Raw genomic sequence first — 24,373 nt, forward strand, 5'->3', positions numbered from 1 at the left:
AAAACACAGAATAGGGCCTTTTCAGTGGCTGCCCCTAGATTGTGGAATTCCCTCCCTAGCGAGGTTCGACTGGCTGCCTCACTTTCATCCTTTCGTGCCCAGGTTAAGACTATTTTATTTAGACGGGCTTTTAACTAATATTGTCATTTTTTAACTTTTACTGATTTAATCTATTTTTAATTGTTTTAAACTGTATATTGCTTGTTTTTAATTGATTATGGTTTTTATTTGTAAGCCGCCCTGAGTTCCTTGGAAATAGGATGGGGTATAAATATTTTAAATAAATAAATAAATAAATAATAGACTACTGTATAATCTGTCTAAACTCAGAATTGGTGAATACGTATATTTTCTAAATGTTTATTTGGTTACCAAAGAGTTTGGCAATTAAGCAGTAATGGCTGAAAATATCTACAACTATGTTGACTTAGCAGCCTGGCCTTATAAATGTTCCTAAACATGTTTAGATCATGACTATCTTTTTCATAAAAATAACTGAAAAGCTAATAGAACCAGACTGTGGCTAGTCTCATTCTGGATATGCGCCGAAACATTCATAAGGTTGGTTAAAATGACAAAAACCCACTAAATCTGTCCAACATGTGCTGGCATCAGCACACTCAAAATGACTAGGTGAATAAGTCCTGCAAGGTGAAGGCTCTCTATCCTTTTTTTTATATATATAATAATTTTTTTATTATTCAAATTTTTATAAAAACAAATACAAATACAACAAAAACAATACAACAGAAAAAATAAAAGAAAAAGAAAAACTTGACTTCCGATTTGTTACAGATCAGCTATAAGTATATAATATATATCAAACCTGTCTCCTAGAACATACGAAATTCACTTTTTTCCAAAGTCTATCTTAATTAATCGTCAAATCCCATTATCATCATTTCATTTTTTTCTTTCAACAAATAGTCCAAAAGAGGCTTCCATTCCTTAAGAAATGTATCTGTCGTTTCTCCTCTAATAAGACATGTCAATTTGTCCATCTCAACTAAGTCCATTAATTTCAATAGCCATTCTTCCATTGTTGGTATCAATTCCATTTTCCACTTTTGTGCATATAGTAATCTTGCTGCCGTGATCATATATAATATTATTCTTCCATATTTCTTTTCCTTTTGTTTATCCATAAAACCCAATAAAAAAAATTCTGGTTTTGACTGAATATTTATCTTTAAGATTTTTTGCATCATCCTACCTATCTGTGCCCAAAATAATTTTGCCTGTTTACACAACCACCACATGATAAAAAGATCCTTCTTGTTGTTTACATTTCCAACATACATTAGAAACATTACTATACATTTTTGACAACTTTTCTGGAGTCATATACCAACGATACATCATTTTATAAAAAATGTCTTTAAGATTATAGCATAATGTAAATTTCAAACCTTTTTTCCACATTTTCCCATTGATCCATTTGTATATTATAACCAAAATTTTTTGCCCACTTAACCATACACTCTTTTACTTGTTCTTCTTCCATGTCCATTTTTAATAAAAATTCATACATTTTTGCAATTATGCATTCATCATTTGTACACAAACCTATTTCAAAATCAGATTTATTTATTTCAAATCCATACATTTTCTTGTCCATTTTAAATCTTTCTAACAATTGTAAATAGGCAAACCATTGTGAACTATATCCTTCCTTTATTAGTTGTTCTCTCTCTTTCATTATATATTCACCATGCACATTTTCTAATAGTTCTTGGTAAGTTAATCATTTCTCTTTTCCAGCCATTTCTCTTCTATAAAATGCTTCTTGACTTGAAACACATAGTGGTATTTTTTAAAAAAAACTTGTTTTGTATTTATTCCATATATTCAACAAAGGACGTCTTATAAAATGATTATTAAAATCCACATTAACTTTTACTTTATCATACCATAGATATCCATGCCATCCCCACTTCAGGTTGTGACCCTCCAAATCCAATAATCTTTTATTCCTCAATAGAATCCATTCCTTTATCCAGACTAAGCAACAAGCAGCAAAATAAAGTCTCAAATTTGGTAATCCCAGCCCTCCTCTTTCTTTGGTGTCTTGTAATAATTTAAATTTAACTCTTGGTTTTTTCCCCTGCCAAACAAATTTAGAAATATCTTTTTGCCATTGTTTGAAAGGTAGATCAGAGGATATGACAGGTATTGTTTGAAATAGAAACATCATTCTCGGCAATACATTCATTTTTATTACAGATATTCTACCCATTAATGACAACTGTAATTTATCCCATCTTAACAAATCTTTCTTAATCTCTGTCCATAGTTTTTCATAATTATTATGAAACAACTTTGAATTTTTATTTGTCATGATACCTAAATATTTCACTTTTTCTTCTATTTTAAAATCTACCTTCTCCATTAACTCTTTTTGATCTCTTAAAGATAATTTTTTCACCAGCATCTTCGTTTTTTGATTATTGATCTTAAATCCTGCTAATGGTCCAAATTCTTCTAATTTATCCATCAATACTTTGATTCCTTCCAAGGGATTTTCTAATACAATTATCAAGTCATCAGCAAATGCTCTCAATTTATATTCCTCTTTTTTTATCTTTATTCCCGAAATCCTTTTGTCTTGCCTTATGTCTCTAAGCAGCACTTCTAAAACCAGAATAAATAGAAGGGGGGACAATGGACATCCCTGTCTTGTACCCTTTTGTATTTCACATGAGTCCGTTAAATCCCCATTGACAATTATCTGTGCCTTCTGTGATGTATAAATCGATCTGATCCATTTTATAAAATTATCTCCAAAGTCCATTTGCTCTAGAACCTTAAACATAAATTTCCAATTCAAATTATCAAATGCTTTCTCAGCATCCAAGAAAATCAAAGCAGCTTGTATGTCATTTCGTTGTTCTAGATATTCCAACACATTCAAAACATTCCTGACGTTATCATGTAATTGTCTTTTAGGTAAAAACCCCGCTTGATCTTCCTGAATAAATTGTTGCAATATTATTTTCATTCTTTCAGCCAAAATCATTGTAAAAATTTTATAGTCATTATTCAGTAAAGATATTGGCCGATAATTTTTTGTTTTAGTTAAATCCTGCTCCTCTTTAGGTATTAATGTTATATTGGCATTTTTCCAACTATCCGGTATCTTCCCCTCTTGTAAAATAGAATTCATTGCATACTGTAAAGGTAGTAAAAGTTCCTCCTCCAAGCATTTGTAATACATTGCTGATAGTCCATCTGGTCCTGGCACCTTTCCTAATTTAATTTTACTTATAGCCTCAGATATTTCTCTTGACGTAATAGGACCATTAATAGCTTGTCTCTGAAGATCTGTAATTTTGGGCAAATTCTGTTTGGATATATACTCTTCTATTTTTTCTGAGGGAATTTCCTGACACTTGTACAAAGTTGAATAATATTGATGGAAAACGCTTTGGATTTTTAAATTGTCTGTCAACATCTCATCTCCTTCTTGTATCTTTAAAATAAAATAAAAATGGATTACAAATATCTAACTTGGAATATAAATGGAGCTAATTCGTCGCAGAAGAGAAAGAAAGTATTTCATTATTTGAAAAAATTAAAATTGGATATAATTTGTTTACAAGAAACTCATATTAAGAAGAAAGATTCTAAATATTTAATTTGTAAAAATTTGGGTGAAGAATTTATTTCGGCAGGATTCAAAAAAAAAATGGTGTGGTTCTTTATATTAATTCACAATTGTCTCCTAAATTGATATTATTGGATGATAGCGGCAGATTTGTGGGAGTTGAAATCACCATTCAGGGTACAAAAATTTTGATAGTGGGCATTTATGCTCCTAATGAAGATAAAACAAGGTTTTATACTGGACTTATGGAAAAACTATCAGAGTTTGCATATGATCATTGGTGTGTCATGGGTGATTGGAATGGGGTAATTTCACCAAAAATGGATAGACTTTCTGAGAAAAATATTAAAGAGACACAGGGCAAATTGCCGAAGATCTGTTTCGAATTGATGGAAAATTTAGAATTGGTGGATGCTTGGAGATATATAAATGACAATGCAAAGGAATTTACTTACTTTTCAGAAAGACATAAAACATGTTCGAGGATTGATATGATTTGGATGTCCAAAAATTTAGTGAAAGATATTTCCAAGATGGATGTGTTACCAAAAACCTTTTCGGATGATAATCCAGTGATATTGACTTTAAAAAAAAAAATCTTGGATTTAGATGGAGACTAAATGAATCTTTATTACAGAATGATAAAATAGTGCAGGAATGTAAGAAGAAATTAAAAGAGTTTTTTTAACACAATTTACATAAAGGAACAGATGAAAATATTGTTTGGGATACAAGTAAAGCATTTATGAGGGGATATTTTATTAAATGTAATTCTGAATTAAAAAAGAAGAAACAACAGAAAATGCAATTGATCTTGGAAGAAATAAAACAAAAAGAGGAAGAATTGAAAAAGAATCCAACTAAAGCTTCTACTGTAAATCAAATTAAAATGTTACAGAAACAAGTGTCAATGTTGACAGTTAGAGAAATTGAAAGGAAATTAAATTTTGCTAAACAAAGGACTTTTGAATTTGCAAATAAACCGGGGAAATTGCTAGCATATAAATTAAGAAAAGAACGACAAAAAAGGCTCTCTATCCTAATAGGTCTTTTCAGCAGAGATGATGCTCCAAAGCATTACATTATGCAATAAATGCAGGCTGTCTGTTACAACATAAAAATAGCCAGTGAGGCTGTTACAACATAAAAATAGGCCAGGAAAGGGAGGATGGAGGGAGCTAAAAAGGTGGAAACAACATGACACAAGAAGTGAAGCAAAGCATGTTCAGCATGAATTAAAGTGACAAGTACTCTAGGACATGCATCAAATCTCATGAGGCTTAGCTTGCCATGTTTCAGTTCCAGTGACAATGAGGGCTGGCCAAGCCATTAGCAGCAAAATCCCAAGGCACGCCTTCCAGGTGCTGTTTCAGGAATCAACTGCCAAGCTGATTTGCTTCTAGTCTGGTGCTCAGACAGTGAACTGGTTAGATTCTCATACAAGCGGCAACTTCTAATAAGCTGCTCCACTGGCTCTTACAACACAGAGACACAGTCAAGTGGCATAGAGAAAATATGCCTAACTAATAAATGTTGAAGAAGAGCAATATGCTTATATTACCAATGTTAACAAAGAAACAATGTTTGTAACACAGAAACAACCCAAGAATACATACATCACTATAAACAATCATATACATTATTTCTCATAGCATGCACATCACTATAAACAGTCATAGTCCCATTATCTTTAACTCTTAAGTCATATTTGTGCTTGCTGCTATGTAGCCGCATGTAAACAGAACCCTGTTATCAGAAACTGTGGATACCAGACCAAGTTATTATTTATTTATTTCATTTATACCCCACCTTTCTTTTCCTGATAGAGACCCAAGGCGGACATATGGTTCCCAGGCGGTCTCCCATCCAGGCACTAACCAGACCGGACTCTGCTTAGCTTCAGCAGGGAGCTAGCCTTATGTGCCTTCATACCATTGCCTGGGACCAGTTCAAGGTTCTGGCGTTGGTGTGCAAAGCCCTATGCAGCTTGGGACCAGGATACTTGAAAGGTCATCCTACCCCTTATATACCCAGTTATCACTCCACTCTACAAGTGAGGGCCACCTGGAGATACCATCTTATCAGGAGGTCCATTCTGCACAACACAGGAAGCGGACCTTCAGTGTTGTGGCACCAACACTTTGGAATTCTCTCCCCTTAAATATTAGGCGCCATTTCTGTTATCCTTTCAGTGCCTACTGAAGACCTACAAGCCTTTTAAGTAGAGATCATATCCCAGTCTGTATCTGTCTTGGAATCGCTTTTTAAGCTGGTTTTAAAGCTAGTTTTTTAAAAAAGATGTTTTTAAGATGTTTGGTTTTAAGATGTTTTTAAAGTTGTTTTGTTTTTAAGTTGTTTTAGAGTGCCTTTAATGTTTTTGTTTGCCGCCCTGGGCTCCTTCTGGGAGGCAGGGCAGGATATACATTTAATAAATAAATATTCAGAAATTTGTATGCCACACAAGGTGCAGAAGCCGACAATGGTGCATGGTACAAATGTTGACAGAATCTAGGGATAGGATAACGACACGGGCAGGTTTTGTCCAAATATGCTGCCCTGGCTTCTACCTAACAGTTTTAGCCTCTTGCAACCAAAGGGATGTGCCTCAACATTATATGGACCGAAGTGTGAAAAAGCAGAAATCTAGAATTCTTGTTAACTCACCCACTGATGGGTAAGTTACTGATAGGTCATGATGCAATCAATGATAATGACAGACAAAACACTGCAAGCTGTACCAAAATTTGGAGAGCAGCTAAGGTCCACTTCTGGGAAATGCTGAAATATAATCGTACTGATGAAAAACTCCATTTTTAAAAGAACCATTAATACATTTCATCCAGGGGGTACAGAAAGCAGATACTGCAGCTAGTATTAACATAATAGCCAGCTACTGCACATATTTGACATGCAGCAGCTTTTTAAATATCTTAATTCCAGTAAAAAATTCACATATGCACACACATGTGCAGATGGACACACACACATATACATATTCACTAACAGGCAACAAACCTTGCAGTTTAAGAACGTATCTATAGCCAACAGATATTTCTAACAAACTTTAAAAAGCTGGGAAATTGGGCAGCTATAGTGAATGCACCAGGGGAGCAAGAGACCTGACCACCTCTCTGCTATATTGTGGAAAATGAAATGGACTGCCTTCAAGTCAATTCCGACTTATGGGTGACCCTATGAATAGGGTTTTCATGGTAAGCGGTATTCAGAAGTGGTTTACGACTGCCTTCCTCTGACGCTGAGAGGCAGTGACTGGCCCAAGGTCACTCAGTGAGCTTCATGGCTGTGTGGGGATCCGAACCCTGGTCTCCCACGTCATAGTCCAACACCTTAACCACCACACTGGCTCTGAGATATTGTACTGCCCTACAAATTTGTACAAATGTGAACACAATTTGGGTTGGTCTTTCACAATCCAATCCACTTCCTGTGTATCTTGGAAGAATTTGGAATCCCAGACGGGAGGTCACGTCTCCTGCTCTCCTGGTGCATTCATTATAGCTGTCCAATTTCCCTGCTTTTTAAAGTTTCATAGAAATATCTGTGGGCCATAGGTACGTTCTTAAACCAAAAGGCGGAAGAAAGAAATGGGATTCTGTGCAAGTTTGCTGAGAATGGATTCGTCATTTGTATGCTTATTGAGTTCATTGGGATTTACTTCCCTGCAATCATGCTAAGGATAAGTGAAACTGACCTGGGGAGGGGAATAGGGGGAGGGGAACAGGCAGGAGGGGGAGGGCAGGTTTGATCATTTGCATGTTTATTGAGTTCAGTGGGATTTACTCCCATGTAATCATGCTTAGGATAGGTAAAACTGACCATGAGGAAGGAGGCCTGGAGTGGGCAAGAGAGGAAGGAGGAGGAAGAGGGGAGGGGAAGAAAGGAGGAGTAAGGGAGAGGAGAGGGGAAGGAGGGGAAAAGCAGGTCTGATCATTTCCATACTTACTGAGTTCAGTGGGATTCACTCTGGTGCAATCCTGGCTAGGAGAGGTAAAACTGACCTTGGGGGAGGAGGAAGAGGAGGGTAGAGTGGAGGAAAGAAGAAAGGGGAGAGAGGGGAGCAAAAGGACGGTGAGGGGAAGGGATTGGAGGGGAAGGAAGGAAGAGGGAATGGGCAAAAGGGAGGTGATGTTAGGGAAGAGGGAGGGGGAAGGCAGGTATGATCATTTGAATGCTTGAGTTTGGTGGAATTTATTCCCATACAATCATGCTTAGGATAGGTAAAACTGACCATGGGAGAGGAAGAGGGGAAGGAGGGGATTGGAAGGGAAGGGTGAATGAAGGGGGAGTGAAGGGGCAAGAGGGAAGGGATAGGAGGGAAGGTCAGGTTTGATCATATGATTTTTGAGTTCAGTGGGATTTACTCCTGTGCAATCATGCTTAGGATAGGTGAAACTGACCAGAGGCAGGGAAAGGAGGAAGAGGACAGGAAGGGGAGGGAGGGGAGGGGGAGGGAAGGAAGATGGGAGGAGATTAGGCAGTGTTCAGTGTACAGAGGGGAAACCCCCTTTCCTTTCCAAAAGAAAAATATTTTGAACAGTATTGTTTTTCATTGTTTCCCCTACCTTTTTATTCTACAGCAGGCACATGTAGCCTCTCACCCAAACTTAAACCAAAGCTATCACTGGCCACATCCACACCAGACCTTTATTGCACTTTAGGCAGTCATGGCTTCTCTCAAAGAATCCTGGGAAGTGTACTTAGTGAAGGGTGCTGACAGTTGCTAGGAGATGCCCTGTTCCTCTCACAGAGTTTCAAACAGAGTGGCTGACTATTAAACCACTCTGGCCCCCGGAGCTCTGTCAGGGAAATAGGAGTCTCCTCTCAGCATCCTTCACAAACTATACTTACCAGGATTGTTTGAGGGAAGCCATGACTGTCTCACATGAAATCAAAGTCTGGTGTGGGTGTGGCCCCGATTAGGCAAGCCCAGCAGCTGTGAGTCTGGTTTTTAGAACACTGACAGTTGGTTCTTACTGAGCATGCCCAACACTCTCATTGCGTTCAAGCAAAAATTTCTTAAATTAATAAAAAATCAGGCATTTTTTTTAACTTTTAAAAGTTAAAAGTTAGAAGATGAAGGTTAAAGTATGGGGCAAGATCAGTAATAGGATTACGGGTACTCTGTGAACATGGCTGATTTTTAATTAATTTCAACAAATTATGAGAACTGGCAGAAAAAAGTCCAAACGAGGTCCGGATTTTTTCCTCTCTTTTTACACTTTGAACTCTCGATTCTCTCTGTTTTGTGTATTGCCATGAAAATTTAGAGGGTTGTTAAGCAAGTGTTTTTGAGTTCAGGACTATAAATTTCGTAAGGTTTTGTTTTGAAATGAGCTTCATTTAATGTAATGATATGGCAATTATCTTAGTGAAGAATGACAGCCTACCAAGATATTATACAGCCACAAGAGTGGCTGTATGCTATAGTCAGCATGAAATTTTTGCATTCTGCAATGTTAAATTGAAAATACCCCCCATGCCATTCTGATGTTTCCTATAAATGGAAATGGACTGCCTTCAAGTCGACCTGGGAGACCAGGGTTCAAATCCCCACACAGCCATGACGTTCACTGGGTGACCTTGGTCCAGTCACTGCCTCTCAGCCTTGAGGGAAGGCAATGGTAAACCACCTCTGAATACCGCTTCCCATGAAAACCCTATTCATAGGGTCACCATAAGTCGGAATCAACCACTCTTGTGGCTGTATAATATCTTGGTAGGCTGCCAGTCTTCACCAAGGTATTGCCATATCATTATATTAAATGAAAATTCTAAACAACACCATGTTTAGCAAGGGCCATGGCTCAGTGGCAGAGCTCACTCACTACAAGGAAAAGATCCTCGGTAAGAGTGGAAAAGACTCTTGTCGCTGCCATCCAGTTATGACAGTAGTGAGCTAAATGTAAATGTACTGCCTTCAAGTCAATTCCGACTCACAGCGACCCTATGTATAGGGTTTTCATAAGGCTGAGAGGCAGTGACTGGCCCAAGGTCACCCAGTGAGCTTCATGGCTATGTGAGGATTCGAACCCTGATCTCCCAGGTCATAGTCCAACACCTTAACCACTACACCACACCGGCTCTGAGCTAGATAGATTGTCTGACTGAGTGCAAGACAGCTTCCTAAGTGCAGACCTGAGAACTACTGTCTTCTTTCGCATGTGTTGAGTATGTGTAAGGGCCGTAGCTGAGTGGTACAGCATCTGCTTTGCATAGAGAAGGTATCCAGTTCAATATCCAGATAGGGCTAAGAAGGTCTCGCACCTAAAACCCTGAAGAACCACTGTCAGTCAGTGTAGAGAGTTACTGAGCTGGATGGAAAAACTGAGCTGGATGGAGTCAGCATAAGGCAGCTTGCTATGTGCAGACAGATCCTATAATATAATAGGCACTAAGGTTTTAGTTTCAATCAAGTAAAGCACTGTATTAGTCTAACAATCTCTAACGTCTCTGCCTGTGATATATATGGAAAGATTGCTGCTTAAAATCTGATTGGTAGAAATGCATTGCCCATCCATGATAGCCAAAAGGCGTCATTCTAGCCCCTGAAAACAGAATTTCTCAATATAAATTTTCTTTGGGGTGTTTTACACTGTCTAAACTTTATAACATTTTGTTTAAACAAACAAAAAGATGTCAACTACAAAGAAAATGGGGATAAACCAACACACCAATGAATGCTAGTCTCCACGTTTTTAAAAAACACACCTCCTCCTGTAACCTTCTCCATGGTTTACTTGCTGTATATGCAGGGATTTTTAAGCTGGAAAATATTTATGCAGCCAGCAATCTGTTTGTTCCAAGAAGGACTACAAGGCATCATATTTCTGAATGGGTAACTCAACTCCCACAGAACATTCTGAATATGTTAAACTTTGCATTTCTTCAAAGTATTATTGATGGTTAAGAATTTAGGAAGCTTTGCTGAACCATCAATAACATATGATGAAGAGACCAAGTTTAGTTTAGTTAGACAGTTCAGATCACTGACAAACTGTGGGAACAGTCTGACAATTTAACAATAAATTGTTGCAGGAGTCAGCTGTTAAATTATCCAGGCTCCTATTCATAAGTTTCCCCATCAGATCGGGAATATGAACAAACATGGTTTAATATTTTCCCCAGAGAGTTCCACTTGCCTCCAGAACTGGCAAACAAGATTAAAATGACTATACTGCAGATATACTACAACTCCCATCATCCCTCACCACTGGTCAAGCTGGCTGAGGATGACAAGAGTTGTGGTCCAACAACATCTGAAGGGCCGTAGCCTCCCCATCTCTGAGTTAAAGGATCTTAGATAGCAGTGCTGGGAAAGACGACTGCATGAGATTTTTGGGGAGCTGCTGACAGCCAGAGAAGACAGTACAGGCTAGTTGGACAAATGATACTATCTATTTAAGGCCGCATCCTATGCTTCTACAAAGCAGCAAATGAAATCAAGACATGGTTAGCACAAATGAGCACACATTGGGAAATATTCTAATCAGCCTAACAAAATGAGTATTTGCCTGTTTCCAACGTTAACATTTCTATGTCATATCCATCCAGCCTTCTCACTTTCCCCCCCATCAGTCTGCCCTCCATAGATGAATATAGCCTGTACACAGCTGCTTACCTTTTGGCTGATACATTTCAAAGCCACCTTGAATTGGTTATTTTTCAAAAATGCAACACCCATACAAGCCTACAAGTATTGGGGGGGGGAGTTAAAATATCACTTCACTAACTCAACCTACATTTTGATACTTTTTTTCCTCCCAAGAGCTCAGTGCTGGGAGCAGTCACTTTGCCTATTATATCCCTTAGTCTGTAATTAACTTATTTTGAAAGTGACAACTCACTAAGGCTTATAACTTCTCGGTGAGCTGGTTTGGATGGTCATATCTCTGGCTAGGACTGGGGAGGATAGCTATGAGAGAACTAGAAAAGGTCCTCAAATGCAAAGATGTATCACTGAACACTAAAGTCAGGATCATGGTGTTCCCGATCTCTATGTATGGATGTGAAAGTTGGACAGTGAAAATACGGATAAGAGAAAAATCAACTCATTTGAAATGTGGTGTTGGAGGACAGCTTTCTGCATACCATAGACTGTGAAAAAGACAAATAATTGGGTGTCAGAACAAATTAAACCAGAACTGTCACTAGAAGTTAAAATGATGAAAACGAGGTTATCATACTTTGGACACATAATGAGAAGACATGATTCACTAGAAAAGACAATAATGCTGGGGAAAACAAAAGAGTGTAGAAAAAGAGGAAGGCCAAACAAGAGATGGATTGATTCCATCAAGGAAGCCACAGACCTGAACTTACAAGATCTGAACAGGGTGGTTCACGACAAATGCTATTGGAGGTCGTTGATTCATAGGGTCACCACAAGTCGTGATCAACTTGAAGGCACATAACAACAACAACAAATCTCTGTATAAGAATCCTTTTTTCCCTGTGCAAAAGTCATATTTATTTTTTATTTATTTATTTATTTTATTTTATTTTATTTTATTTATAGACCGCCCATAGCGAATAGCACTCTGGGCGGTGAACAGCAGAGTTAAAATACAAAGTTACAATAAAAATACAAAGTTAAAATATTTGAAGCTTCTAATTCAAATCCAAAAAGAGAAACTACAGCTACCAACTTTGGAACAAGCCAGGTTATTAAACCAACTTCACATTTAGTATCTTGGCTTGTTCCAAAGCTGATAGCCATTTTTTTCTTGGGGTAGACTAAATGGTAAACTGTTTTAATTACTAGGACTTCCTGGTTTGTTTGCTCACTATGGGAAGGGGGTGATTCTCAGCTTGTCAAGCAAAGATATGATCATCCAAACATAGCACTGTTTAGAAGGCTTAGAGAGGAAAGCAGGGGAAAAGCAACACTAAAAGCATAAAAAGCCTGGTTAGAAGTTTTAAAAGTGAATTAATTAGTGCAGGTGTCAAAGAGGGACAATGATGTCACTATATAAACAATATCAACATAGATTCAACATCAGGCCATATTCATATATTTCCACTAAACAGAAATGTAGGTATTGCTGTGTAAAATTAAACACAATAAAAAAGGTAGATTCAATTTTTTTCACTTCCTAAGAATATCAATATTCAGACAGTATCAATATATATTAGCATAGGCTGATAAAGTTGAACAGCAGCATGTGGAGAAAATGTAGTTTGAAAGTGGCGACAATTATTATTTTAATGGCTGAAGAGAAAAAGATTTTTATATGGACATTAAATGTGCATCCCCAGGTCAAAGCTTTTATAACTCCAGTTTCCTTCCAGAGTACTTCTAATGACTTCCATAAACCCCTGTGTAAACAGGATTTATAATTCCAGTTTTGACAGATCATTAACTATAACGGTGTTAACGGGTACAACTATAATAAACTGCACAGAACCACTACAGAGACAGCACAAGGAGAATGCAAATGCACACCCTGAAGAAAGAATGGGAAAAAATAGCTTTTCTCCAAAATACCCCTTAACTGATACTATATTGGCTACATCAAGACCTCATTAGCACTTCTATGCCAGAGATCATTTCAAACTTTTACTTTTTCTTTTTGTATATGTGTTAAGAAGTGCACCATGAAACACATGGAAGCCACAAAGTAATGGACGGAAGCTGCCTTTCAGTTACATGCAAATAAATCAGGATTTTTTCTGTTAATTTTGCACCAATGCAAAATGTATATTTATTAAAAAGATACTTCAGATTAAATCTGTACCTTTGTAGCTACTTAAGCCACCATGAAGGGGCCAACCAGCCTCACGTTTTAGCAGCTGTCGAGGATTCTGGCAGCAATAAATTGGACAACATGGGTCTAGCTAAATGTATCTCTCACACAGATTTATTTGGCAACTTAAGCATGCAGGAAGATGTCACCTGAATCCATTTCAGCAGCTTAATGTAGCAGCAGTGAGCATTAAGAGGGTGCTAAATTTTGCTACGTAATAGTTCTGCACCCTGGGAATGAAACCAGAGAAGCTGGAAGGGAAATCTGCTGCTGTGAGGGAAAGGGTTTTTTATTATTTTATTTAAAGCATATGTGTTAATAAGTTTAAAAAGCTGAACTGGAATCTGCAGCTGGAGGGAGACTCCTGTCACTATGATGCATACCTCTTGCTGTGCAGAATAATATCCCACAGAGTGGAAGATCTTCTAGGAAGAGGGCATATTTTAGTACATAAAACAATTAAAATGGAAAAATAAGTTCAACTCTGGACAAGGTATTTAAGAGAGGGTGATCGTTTTCAAAAGGAGCTAAGCCATATCATAGTTATGCCACGGGAAACAGAATTAAGAGGTTGTTATTGCAGTAATAGGCTGCACATTCTAATACATGTTTTTAAGTACTTAGCCGAATGGATGTAGAGTGCAATTGTATGTAGGTCTATGCAGAAGTAATGACAATCATTGAAAAATCTAATTCAATCAAATTATGTCTCAAAATTATGTCCCTTAGTATCTGATGAATAAATCCAAAAATATAACAGATTACATATATTGTATTAAAATTAATAGTGGTGGAGAAAAAGATTTAAACACACACACTATAAGGTCACAAACTCAAGATCAAACCATTCTACCCCACATTAATCTGTGGTAACTACTGTAATATGATCTCAAACACAGGCAAGAACCCTCACCTGATCAATAACAATGCTCTGAAAAAAGAGGCAAACTACCCTGCTTTTGAGCACTGCAAGGGTGTTAACGAGTTATAAAGATTGTCAATCATGTTAAGTGATACCCCCTATCGCCAATTTTAGTGGAAACACAAAAAAGTCTGTGTATGCGAGCTCACAACACCTATGTGGTGTTGTTGCTGTTAGTCTGTAATGAAGACCCCAAGAAATCTAAAGTGGTTAACTTTGTAAACATGCTGTATCTGTTAACATGCCTTACCCCAAGGATTCACCAACGGCCACCAACAGATGGATAAAAGGGTTCATTTCTCCCAGGCCCTGGGTCACTATGGGCCCCAGACTCTTAGCTTTCATTTAAAAAAAATGAGTTAAGTTACTAACTGCTCTGAATGAAGGGATATACACCCAACATGTCAGCCCCCCACCCACAACTTCTGTAGCCAGCTGGCTGCTCCAATCCCCTCCCTTTCAGGTTTTTAGCCAATAAATGGAGTCAGAGTTGTGATTGACAAGGAATTTGTTGATCTCTAGGCAATATCCAGAACCCCTTGCAAATCCTGAAAATAGCTGCCTTTTCATGCTTGTCTGCACATCACAAGTTGAGTAAGTTTATAGCTTGCAGGAGCAAGTATGCCTGCCTGCCCACTTTTACATGCTTAAGAGTATATTCGTGTGCCCCCTCGCTGGATCGTCACCTTGCAGTGGTGAGTGGGCTTGAGTGTTCCAATGAACCCTGTGAGCGATGCTGTCAGGAGTCATGTACTCCCAGCAGGGTCACCCATGGCGGTAAAGTCAAGGGAGAGGAACCAGACAAAGAACGATCCAAGAAAGTCCTCAACGGCAGAACAGGTGGAGGATAACAATGTGTATGTTACAACGGCTGTGAAGGCGGATGAAGGCTGCAGCAGATAAAAGACGTCCAATTATCATGGTATCAATGCCATTGGATCAAAGCCTTTTTCTGTCAAGATTGTGTGTTGATCGTCATGCACCGATCTCCCCACATAAAACAAATTCACACACAGGCATCTTCCAACCAACCAAACCAAACCAAAAGTCCCATGGCGATCAGCAAATGGCAATAGGGGCAGGACTGTGAAATCCAGAAGCCCCTAGTCATGGACCGGCACATGGGCAGTGGATACAGACTCAGTTGTCCTGGCTTAAGGACCGAGGCAGTTGAGTAGTTCGGCAGCTGTATTCACAACTGAGCAGTCCTATTCAGGATCCACTCTGCTCACCCCTATGGGGGAGGGGGCTAAAAAAGGTGCCCTAAACATAGTCTTCCTCATCTCTCTCCCTGACTGGATCACCACGTCCAGTGGGGTCACCACTTAGTGGTCGCAAAAGACAAATGAACTTTGGAACATGGAATATACGAACATTGCTGGACAATACAGATAGTGAGCGTCCTAAAAGCAGGACTGCCATCATTGCGAGGGAGTTGAGACATTTTAAAATTGACATAGCAGCACTCCAAGAAATTCGAAGAGCAGGAGAGGGACAATTGAAGAAAGAAAAAGGAGGTTACACCTTCTTCTGGAAAGGACTGCCTGAACAAGAACAACCAATACATGGAGTTGGCTTTGCTATTAAAAATGATCTTGTGAAGCTCTTGTCAGAACTTCCTACTGCCATTAATGAACGACTCTCAACTCTCCAATTAAAACTTACCAAAAACCAGCAGGCAACTATTCTAAGTGCTTATGCACCAACATTAGATGCTGATGAAGACATCAAGGAAAATTTTTATACCTAGCTGGACACCATGTTATAAGAGATACCTAAGGAGGATAAAATTATCTTCCTGGGCGATTTCAATGCAATAGTTGGGCGTGATTTTGATTTATGGCCAGAAACCATTGGGAAAGGAGTTGGCAATAGCAACCTGAATGGAATTTTACTTCTGACTAAATGTGCAGAGCATAATCTTGTTATTACAAACACACTCTTCCGCCAGAAAGATAAATTTAAAACAACATGGAAGCACCCTCAGTCGAAGCACTGGCATCTCCTGGATTACGTAATTGTCCGTGCCAGAGATCGTCGTGATGTACTCCTCACCAGGGCCATGACGAGTGCTGATGACTGCTGGACAGATCACCAATTAATTCGATCCACTATGGACATTAATATTGTTCCTCAACATAGGCTCCAAGGAAGAAAACCAAGGCGTAAAATGAACATCCACGCCCTTCAAGATCCTATTAAGCGAGCTTGCTTTCAAACAACTCTCAAGAAACATCTACCTACAGAACTCCCTGAAAACGTTGAGGAATACTGGATTAAACTAAAGACTTCCATTATTGCAGCATGTGAACAAACTATTGGATACCAAACTAAGAAATATCAGGACTGGTTTGATGAGAATGATAGTGAGATTGAACATATCATCGACAAGAAAAGGAAAGCCTTCCAGATATGGCAAAGACATTAACTGTGCTGCTAAGAAAAACATCTAAGCCAGTGCAAAGGCTGAGGTCCAAAGAAGAACTAGAGAACTTAAGAACGCCTGGTGGATAAAGAAAGCTCAAGAAATCCAGCATTTTGCAGATGCTCATGATGAATGGGCCTTTTTAATGCCACAAAGGCCATCTACGGACCAACAAATTAGGGCACAAATCCCTCACGTTCAATAGATGGTTCCAAACTTCTAAAGGACAGAGAGGCTATTGCACTGCGTTGGAAAGAGCATTACCACGACCTCCTTAATCGTAACTCTATTGTGGCTGATGAGGTCTTCTCGCAAATCCCACAACAACAAATTAGAGATGATCAGTAAAGCCATTAATCAAATGAAGAATAACAAAGCTAGTGGACCTGATGGGATTCCTGCTGAAGTCTTTAAAGAAGGTGGGCCTGAACTTACACAACAACTTCATCAAGCTCATTGAAAAAATCTGGATGAGGGAGATCCCAGAAGACTTTAGGAATACCATAATTATCACTCTTTTCAAGAAGGACAATAGAACAGATTGTGGGAACTACCGAGGCATCTCTCTTTTAGCTACCGCAGGTAAAATCCTTGCAAGGATCCTCGCAAATTGCCTCCTACCTATCTCAGAAGACTTCCTCCCTGAATCCCAAAATGGTTTCCGCCCTTCCAGGGAGACAGTGGACATGATCTTCACTGCACAACAGCTTCAAGAAAAATGCAGGGAGCAAAACCGACCTCTGTATATGGCGTTTATTGATCTGACTAAGGCCTTTGATACTGTAAATCGAACTGCTCTCTGGACCATCCTTCTGAGAATTGGATGCCCTGATAAATATGTTTTATTTTGCAAGTCCTCCATGACGGCAACAATTTTGGATAACAATGGCTCTCAAAGTGATCCATTCAAAGTGGGATCAGGCATCAAACAGGGATGTGTCATTGCTCCAACCTTATTTGCTATTTTCATTGCCACGATTCTACACCTTGTTTAGGGGAATCTTCCCACTGGCGTGGAAATCACATATCGAACAGATGGAAAGCTTTTTAATCTCAGTAGGCTGAAAGCAAAAAGTAAGGTAATTACAACCTCTGTCATAGAACTTCAATATGCAGATGATAATGTAGTCTCTGCACATTTTGAGGAAGATCTTCAAACTATCCTAAATGTCTTTGCAGAAGCATATGAAAAGCTTGGCCTCTAGCTTAACATCAAAAAAACCAAAGTGCTTCATCAGCAAGTGCGAACCAATCCCTCTGTAGCATCATCAATCCAGCTTAATGGTGCGACGCTGGAGAATGTCGATCACTTTTCTTATCTTGGCAGTCATCTCTCTGTAAAAGCTGACATCGACAATGAAATTCAGCATCGTCTGAGCTCTGCGAGTGCCCCATTCTCCCAAATGAAGCGTAGAGTATTCGAGGATCGGGATATTCGCAGGGAGACCAAAATGCTTATTTACAAAGCCATTGTACTACCGACCTTACTGTATGCCTGTGAAACATGGACCATCTATAAATGCCACTCCCAACTTCTTGAAAGATTCCACCAACGCTGCCTCCGGAAAATTCTGCAAATTACTTGGGAAGATAGGCAGACTAATGTTAGCGTATTGGAAGAAGCAAAGACCACCAGTGTTGAAACAATGATCCTCCAACATCAACTTCGCTGGACCGGCCATGTTGTTCAAATGCCTGATCACCATCTTCCAAAGCAGCTACTTTACTCCCAACTTAAGGATGGAAAGTGGAATATTGGTGGACAGCAAAAAAGGTTTAAAGATGTTCTCAAAGCTAATCTAAAAAAATGTAACGTAAGCATAGAGAACTGGGAAGCCTTGGCCCATGAGCATCCCAATTGGACGTCGGCCATTATCAAAGGTGCTATGGACTTTGAAAAACACAGGTACAGGGCGAAAAGGACAAACGAGCTAGCGGAAGGCACGTCAAGCAAATCCTCATCATGACCATCTTCCATCTGGAAACCTACAGGAGGTTGTGTGAATCCAGAATTGGCCTCCACAGTCACTTACAGACCCACTGTTAAAGACCTTACCCTGGAAGACAATCTTACTTGGCCATGAGTGATCGCCAATGAATGAATGATTTGTGTGCGTTGGCAAGTTTTGTGAGCTTTGTTTGGTATTTTGCTGTACAATATCATAACTGTGGAATGCTGCAGTTAAAGCAAACGGGGGGTTACCTTTGCTCATGTTTTTTCACCTTCACTACATGGTTCACGAATATGACATGATACATTTGCACCTTGCTTTTCTACCTGTTTCTTCTCCCTTTTATTTTTCCAACAACCCTGTGAAGTAGGTTAGGCTGAGAGTTTGTTCCGCCAAGCTGAACAACTTTTTAAACTGCTCCTGTCTTTTTATTGTTATTTTAATGTTTAAATGTCATTTTAATTATATAATTATTGTTTTTGAACTATTTATAACTGTTGTAAAATGCCTTATGAGGCCTGGAAATGTGAAAGGTAGATTAAAAATCTGTTAAATAAATACATCTTAAATCAAGACTGTGGTTTCAAAATAACTGTTCATGTTGATAATATATGTACATAAGCAGCAGTTCTTGCCAATAGATCGCAGGAACATGGGAAAGTAGGGGGGCCAATCTGCATACAGTGTACCCAGCCCAGGAAATCCTATTGGCACCACTGGAGTCACCTCCAGCATGGATTTAGTTGGAAAGGAGACTTTTTGGGGAACAAAAGAATTTTACTTTCAAATTGCGTGTATAGCTTCTTCTTTTTCCCTCACAACACGGTATCCCAAGGAGGGCTTGATTTTAAAAGCCCAGCCCTATTATTTCCCTCACATTCTTTCAAACGTTCCGGTCTTCAGTCTTCCAGGCCAACAGCTGCTAAGAAGGCAGAGCCATGTCTCCTGAACCCGCCCACCCATTTCCTTAATCCACGTAAGGCAGCAGTCATTTGTCGACCGCTTTTGCAATCTAATCGGCGGGGGGAGGATTGCAGGCACTACCGCGAGGGAGGGGAACCGGGCAGCGTGTTGGAAGAACGTTTAAGTCAAGAGGGCGGCCAATGAACTGAAGCTCACGGAGGAGAGGGCGACGCTGGCACTTTCTTAAGCAGCAGCCACATCCAAAGCGCATCGCTCCCTCTCCATCTGAAACATACTAGCCCTCCTCGTCCCGTCCTCCGTGCTCGCTCTTTCCGCTCCGCCCTCTCCTCCCAGCTGCACCAATCAGCTCAGCCTCGGCTGCAAATCAAACTTGGGGCTCCCGGCGCCGCTCCCTCGCTCTCTCCCAAATCCGCCTCTCGTCGCGCTCAAAGCGGCCATGCAACCCTCCCGAGTGCCCGCTTTCCTTCCCCCTGATCTCCATGTTGTAATGTCTGGGGAAGGAACGAGGGAGGGGAGGTTTAGTGGATCAAGGGAAGCCTTGGAAGAGCTGCTTGCCCTGCCTACCTCCCCGCGTGCCTCTCCCTCCTCCTCTTCTCTCTCCTCCCACTCGACAGTTCTGGAAACTGTATCACCTCTTGTCACAGGAAACCATCCAGCAGGCGGTTGCAAACAAACAAACGCCCTCTGGCCCCCACCCACTGGAGAGAAGACGGAGAGGAAAAGGCACAATACCAATCCCCAGCGCAAAGGGTGCATCAGAGGGAGGGGGGATCGAGACGAAAACCCTCCTACGCTTTGAACATCTTGCAAAGATTGAAGATGGGAAGTGACAAAAAAAAAATCTAAGATGGGCAAAGAGAGAAGCACCGGGGCGGCTTTGTCTAATTTCAGCAGGGGGAGGCACGATCGCCTCAGCTGCATTCTCCTCCCTCCCCTCCTACTGGAGACGGGGTAGGGGTTTGGAAACGGAGGACGGGCCGATGCGGTTATTTGAAAACACCACCACCTACACCCATTTTTCTTTGCCTTGATGCGGAGGGGAACGGCTCTTCACAACCCTCGAACCTCGTAGACTTACGCCCTCCTTGCAGTGTCCTATTAGTCTTATCTGCGCTATTCCATACATTAACACATCTGGCGGGATATTTAGCGGCTCCCCTCCCCTATAACTGAATACACCTAATGACGTTTCTCCAATGAATTCTTACATAACCATTGCGCCTAGCACCTTAAGGTTTTGCCGGATGGCGTTGGGAAGGGGGGATTAAGGCGCCAACGAACACCCGTAGCGGCCCCTTGAGAAGCCCACCGGTCCCGCGCCTCACTACTCCGCTTCAATTCCGTACAGAGGGAAATTGAGGGCAGAGAACGCTTTGAGAAGTTTGCACCCACCACCTGCGAGCGTTTGCAGCTGCACAGCAACCGTGCATGCATTTAAGCTCCCCAACGCAAATGGGGAGGGGTGAGATTGCCTTAGAAGAATGGAGAAGTTCAGGGGGCTTTTGCTGACGCCGTGCACCTGCCTGCCCGCCGCCCGGGCTTCTTAGTCTCCACTCGCAGCCCAGCGAGAAAGGCCCGCCTCCTTAAGGGGGAGGGGGAGTAGTCGACGCATGTAGCAAATGAGGCTGTTCTAAAGAGATTCGAATCCCAGGACAACATTCCACATTCCATCCTTTCTCCGCATTAATCATCCACGCCAGCAGCAGCAGCGTTGAGCACCGAGAGAATCTGCTGCCACCCAGCAGAACAGCAGTCGAACAACAAGCCCCGACACTAATACACATACCACACACCCCTTGTTTCACTGATATCCATACGCTCACACTTGCCTACACACGTGCACTTTCAGGGTGTTACAACTTGCTCCCGCGATCGGGGATAAAGACCGCACGCTTCGGGTTGTTATTTTTCAAAAACGGATCCAGACACCCTCATGCCTGAGGTCCCCCCCCCGCGCAAATAAAATGCTCATTGCCAGCACTATACAATGCCTCTGCTGCACCAAGTTCATCAAGCCTGTAAAATAAAGATTTCTGTCCATCCAGCCGTTATATACTTTCCGTTCAAATGAAAACCGAAATTCAGTTTGTTGAGGGAGAGTGCATTTATTTGGTAAACTATGTTTTTGCTCCCTTTCTCCCTCCATACACTCCCTGCCCTTGAATTAATGCAATGGATATTTTGAACATGTGGGTGACACGGCGACAGCTCCTGGTTCCGTGACTACCCTTCCCCCCTCGAGAGATCTATCTAAAAAGGACCTGCGCTCTGCCGCTGCCATCTGTCTCCCAAGTTGTTACAATGCTTTGCACTTTCCGAGTAGGGCTGATCTATCAGCCAGCATGGATGCGCTTTAGGGGAGCCCGCCTCCTACCTTACCGACAAAGAAAACTAAAGCAAAAGTCTATGGAGGCACAACAAAATAACACCTAAAACAGGAGGGGGAGGGGAGAGCCAACAACTCCACAACTGGGTTCATTGATGTACTTCACCTTTAAAAGCTCGTTTGGCAGAAGCAAAGTCTGCAGCGACATTTAAAAAAATGTAGCCAGCCCTTAACTCCCCCCCCCCGGCGCAACCCATTCGGATCGGCTCTCTAACGCTCCAAAATTATCGCCGATTTTTCTCCTCCCCTTGCCCCCACCCCGTTCCTCCCCAGCAATGTACAAGTTGCTTATGGGATAGTGAAGCTGCAACTCAACTGCCTCCCCTTTTTGCTCCCTATCAAGAAGCAAATCTTTTGGCGCCATATTAATGACGTACTATATTATTTCCACTAGGCAGCGACCTTCGGCATTAAATTGCTCTCTAGCTGCTTCTGGAGAACTCCAAAGCTAAGCAATCAAAAAAAAAACACCCCACCACACATCAAATATGGCTGTGCAAGGCGGCTTGTTCTGCGGCGACGGACGGAGAGGAGGAGAGCGTAAAGCCCTGCCTGGCCACAGTTACCTGCTGCTGTTGCTGCTGTGATGGTTGCCAGTGAGGTTGGAGTTGCTCTGCACGGAGGGGTCTGTGCTGCCTCATGAGTTCAGACAAGCACTGGAGAGTGGGAGCAGATTGTGGCTCCCTTCAGACACACACACACACACATACACATATACAGAGAGAGAGACTCTCTCACTCTGACTGACGTTTTTACTTGTTATGGAGGAAGGACTCTGTGAATCAAACTCATTTCTGGGTCACTGCTGCCACAGGGGGGAGCTACTTTAATCCCCTGCCAAAACTAGAAGGGAGGGCGAGAGAGAGAAGAGAGAAACAGGGTGGGGAGGCGGCGGCAAGCAAAGAGAACGACAGAAAGAGACTACTGCACTTGGAAACTGTCTGCTTTTAACTCTTTGTAGCCCTGCTAGCTGAAGATGTCATGCTCCATTTACACTGTGCAAAGAGGAGACTCCCTCTGTTCCGGAGGTTTGCATCGAAGGACCTGCCTCTTTGGAAAGGAAGGCACACAGGGACAGCAGCCAGTGGATTTTGAAGATGGATCTCACGCGTTCCAAAAACTGTCAACTTATTGTAAATGAGAAGCCTCTCTGGCTTATGCTTTGCCTGCCACCTGGGGAGATTTGCTTGCATTTTAAAAGGACATACCATTGCAAAAGAAAAAATAGCGCTTATTTTTTTGGGAACACAAACGTAGTAACAGAGAATCAAGAGACAAATAACATGCATGTCATCCTTTGCTTGAACCAGATGATGTCAGAGACTTTAAAATGTTTGGGTAGTGGAATCCTATGCTTGGGAACCAGTTTTCAAGTGGATGAAATTCATCTGTCATCCAGCCTTTGCCTATAATTTTGTGATTGTATGATGTCTTGCTTTCCCCTTTTATTTGTAAAAGCAGTAAGAGTTTTATACATTATTTCATTTAATAACCCAGTCAGTGTTTATGCAGCACATCACCCCCCTACCCCCCCAAAAAAAATCATGTGCATCCTTCACCAGTTTGCCTATCCAACTTGAGGAATGCTTGGAAGTTGTTTAAAAACACTATATTAGAAGCTCAACTGGAGTGCATACCGCAGATCAGAAAAGGTACCGCCAGGGCCAAGAAGATGCCAGCATGGTTAACAAGCAAAGTCAAGGAAGCTCTTAGAGGCAAAAAGTCTTCCTTCAGAAAATGGAAGTCTTGTCCGAATGAAGAAAATAAAAAAGAACACAAACTCTGGCAAAAGAAATGCAAGAAGACAATAAGGGATGCTAAAAAAGAATTTGAGGAGCACATTGCTAAGAACATAAAAACCAACAACAAAAAATTCTATAAATACATTCAAAGCAGGAGACCATCTAGGGAGACAATTGGACCCTTGGATGATAAGGGAGTCAAAGGTGTACTAAAGAACGATAAGGAGATTGCAGAGAAGCTAAATGAATTCTTTGCATCTGTCTTCACAGTGGAAGATATAGGGCAGATCCCTGAACCTGAACTAACATTTGCAGGAAGGGATTCTGAGGAACTAAGACAAATAGTGGTAACGAGAGAGGAAGTTCTAAGCTTAATGGACAATATAAAAACTGACAAATCACCGGGCCCGGATGGCATCCACCCGAGAGTTCTCAAAGAACTCAAAGGTGAAATTGCTGATCTGCTAACTAAAATATGTAACTTGTCCCTCGGGTCCTCCTCCGTGCCTGAGGACTGGAAAGTGGCAAATGTAACACCAATCTTCAAAAAGGGATCCAGAGGGGATCCCGGAAATTACAGGCCAGTTAGCTTAACTTCTGTCCCTGGAAAACTGGTAGAAAGTATTATTAAAGCTAGATTAACCAAGCACATAG

The 24,373-nt window shown here is 40.8% G+C and overlaps 1 protein-coding gene across 9 annotated transcripts in view; it reads right to left on the minus strand.

The window, feature by feature from the left end:
• JADE1 (jade family PHD finger 1) overlaps positions 1-22,727 on the minus strand; it is a 96,910-nt gene extending 74,183 nt beyond the window's left edge. For 2 of the 9 annotated variants that reach the window (XM_061585032.1, XM_061585040.1), the window contains exon 1: positions 22,454-22,475. In XM_061585032.1, coding sequence (XP_061441016.1) covers positions 22,454-22,460 — 7 coding nt within the window. In that variant the 5' untranslated portion in view covers positions 22,461-22,475. The other 7 variants (XM_061585033.1, XM_061585037.1, XM_061585039.1 and 4 more) reach the window with 7 other exon arrangements.
• Between the last annotated feature and the right edge of the window lie 1,646 nt (positions 22,728-24,373).

Source organism: Rhineura floridana, chromosome 9 (assembly GCF_030035675.1).
Source record: "Rhineura floridana isolate rRhiFlo1 chromosome 9, rRhiFlo1.hap2, whole genome shotgun sequence".
NCBI classification, from domain to species: domain Eukaryota; kingdom Metazoa; phylum Chordata; class Lepidosauria; order Squamata; family Rhineuridae; genus Rhineura; species Rhineura floridana.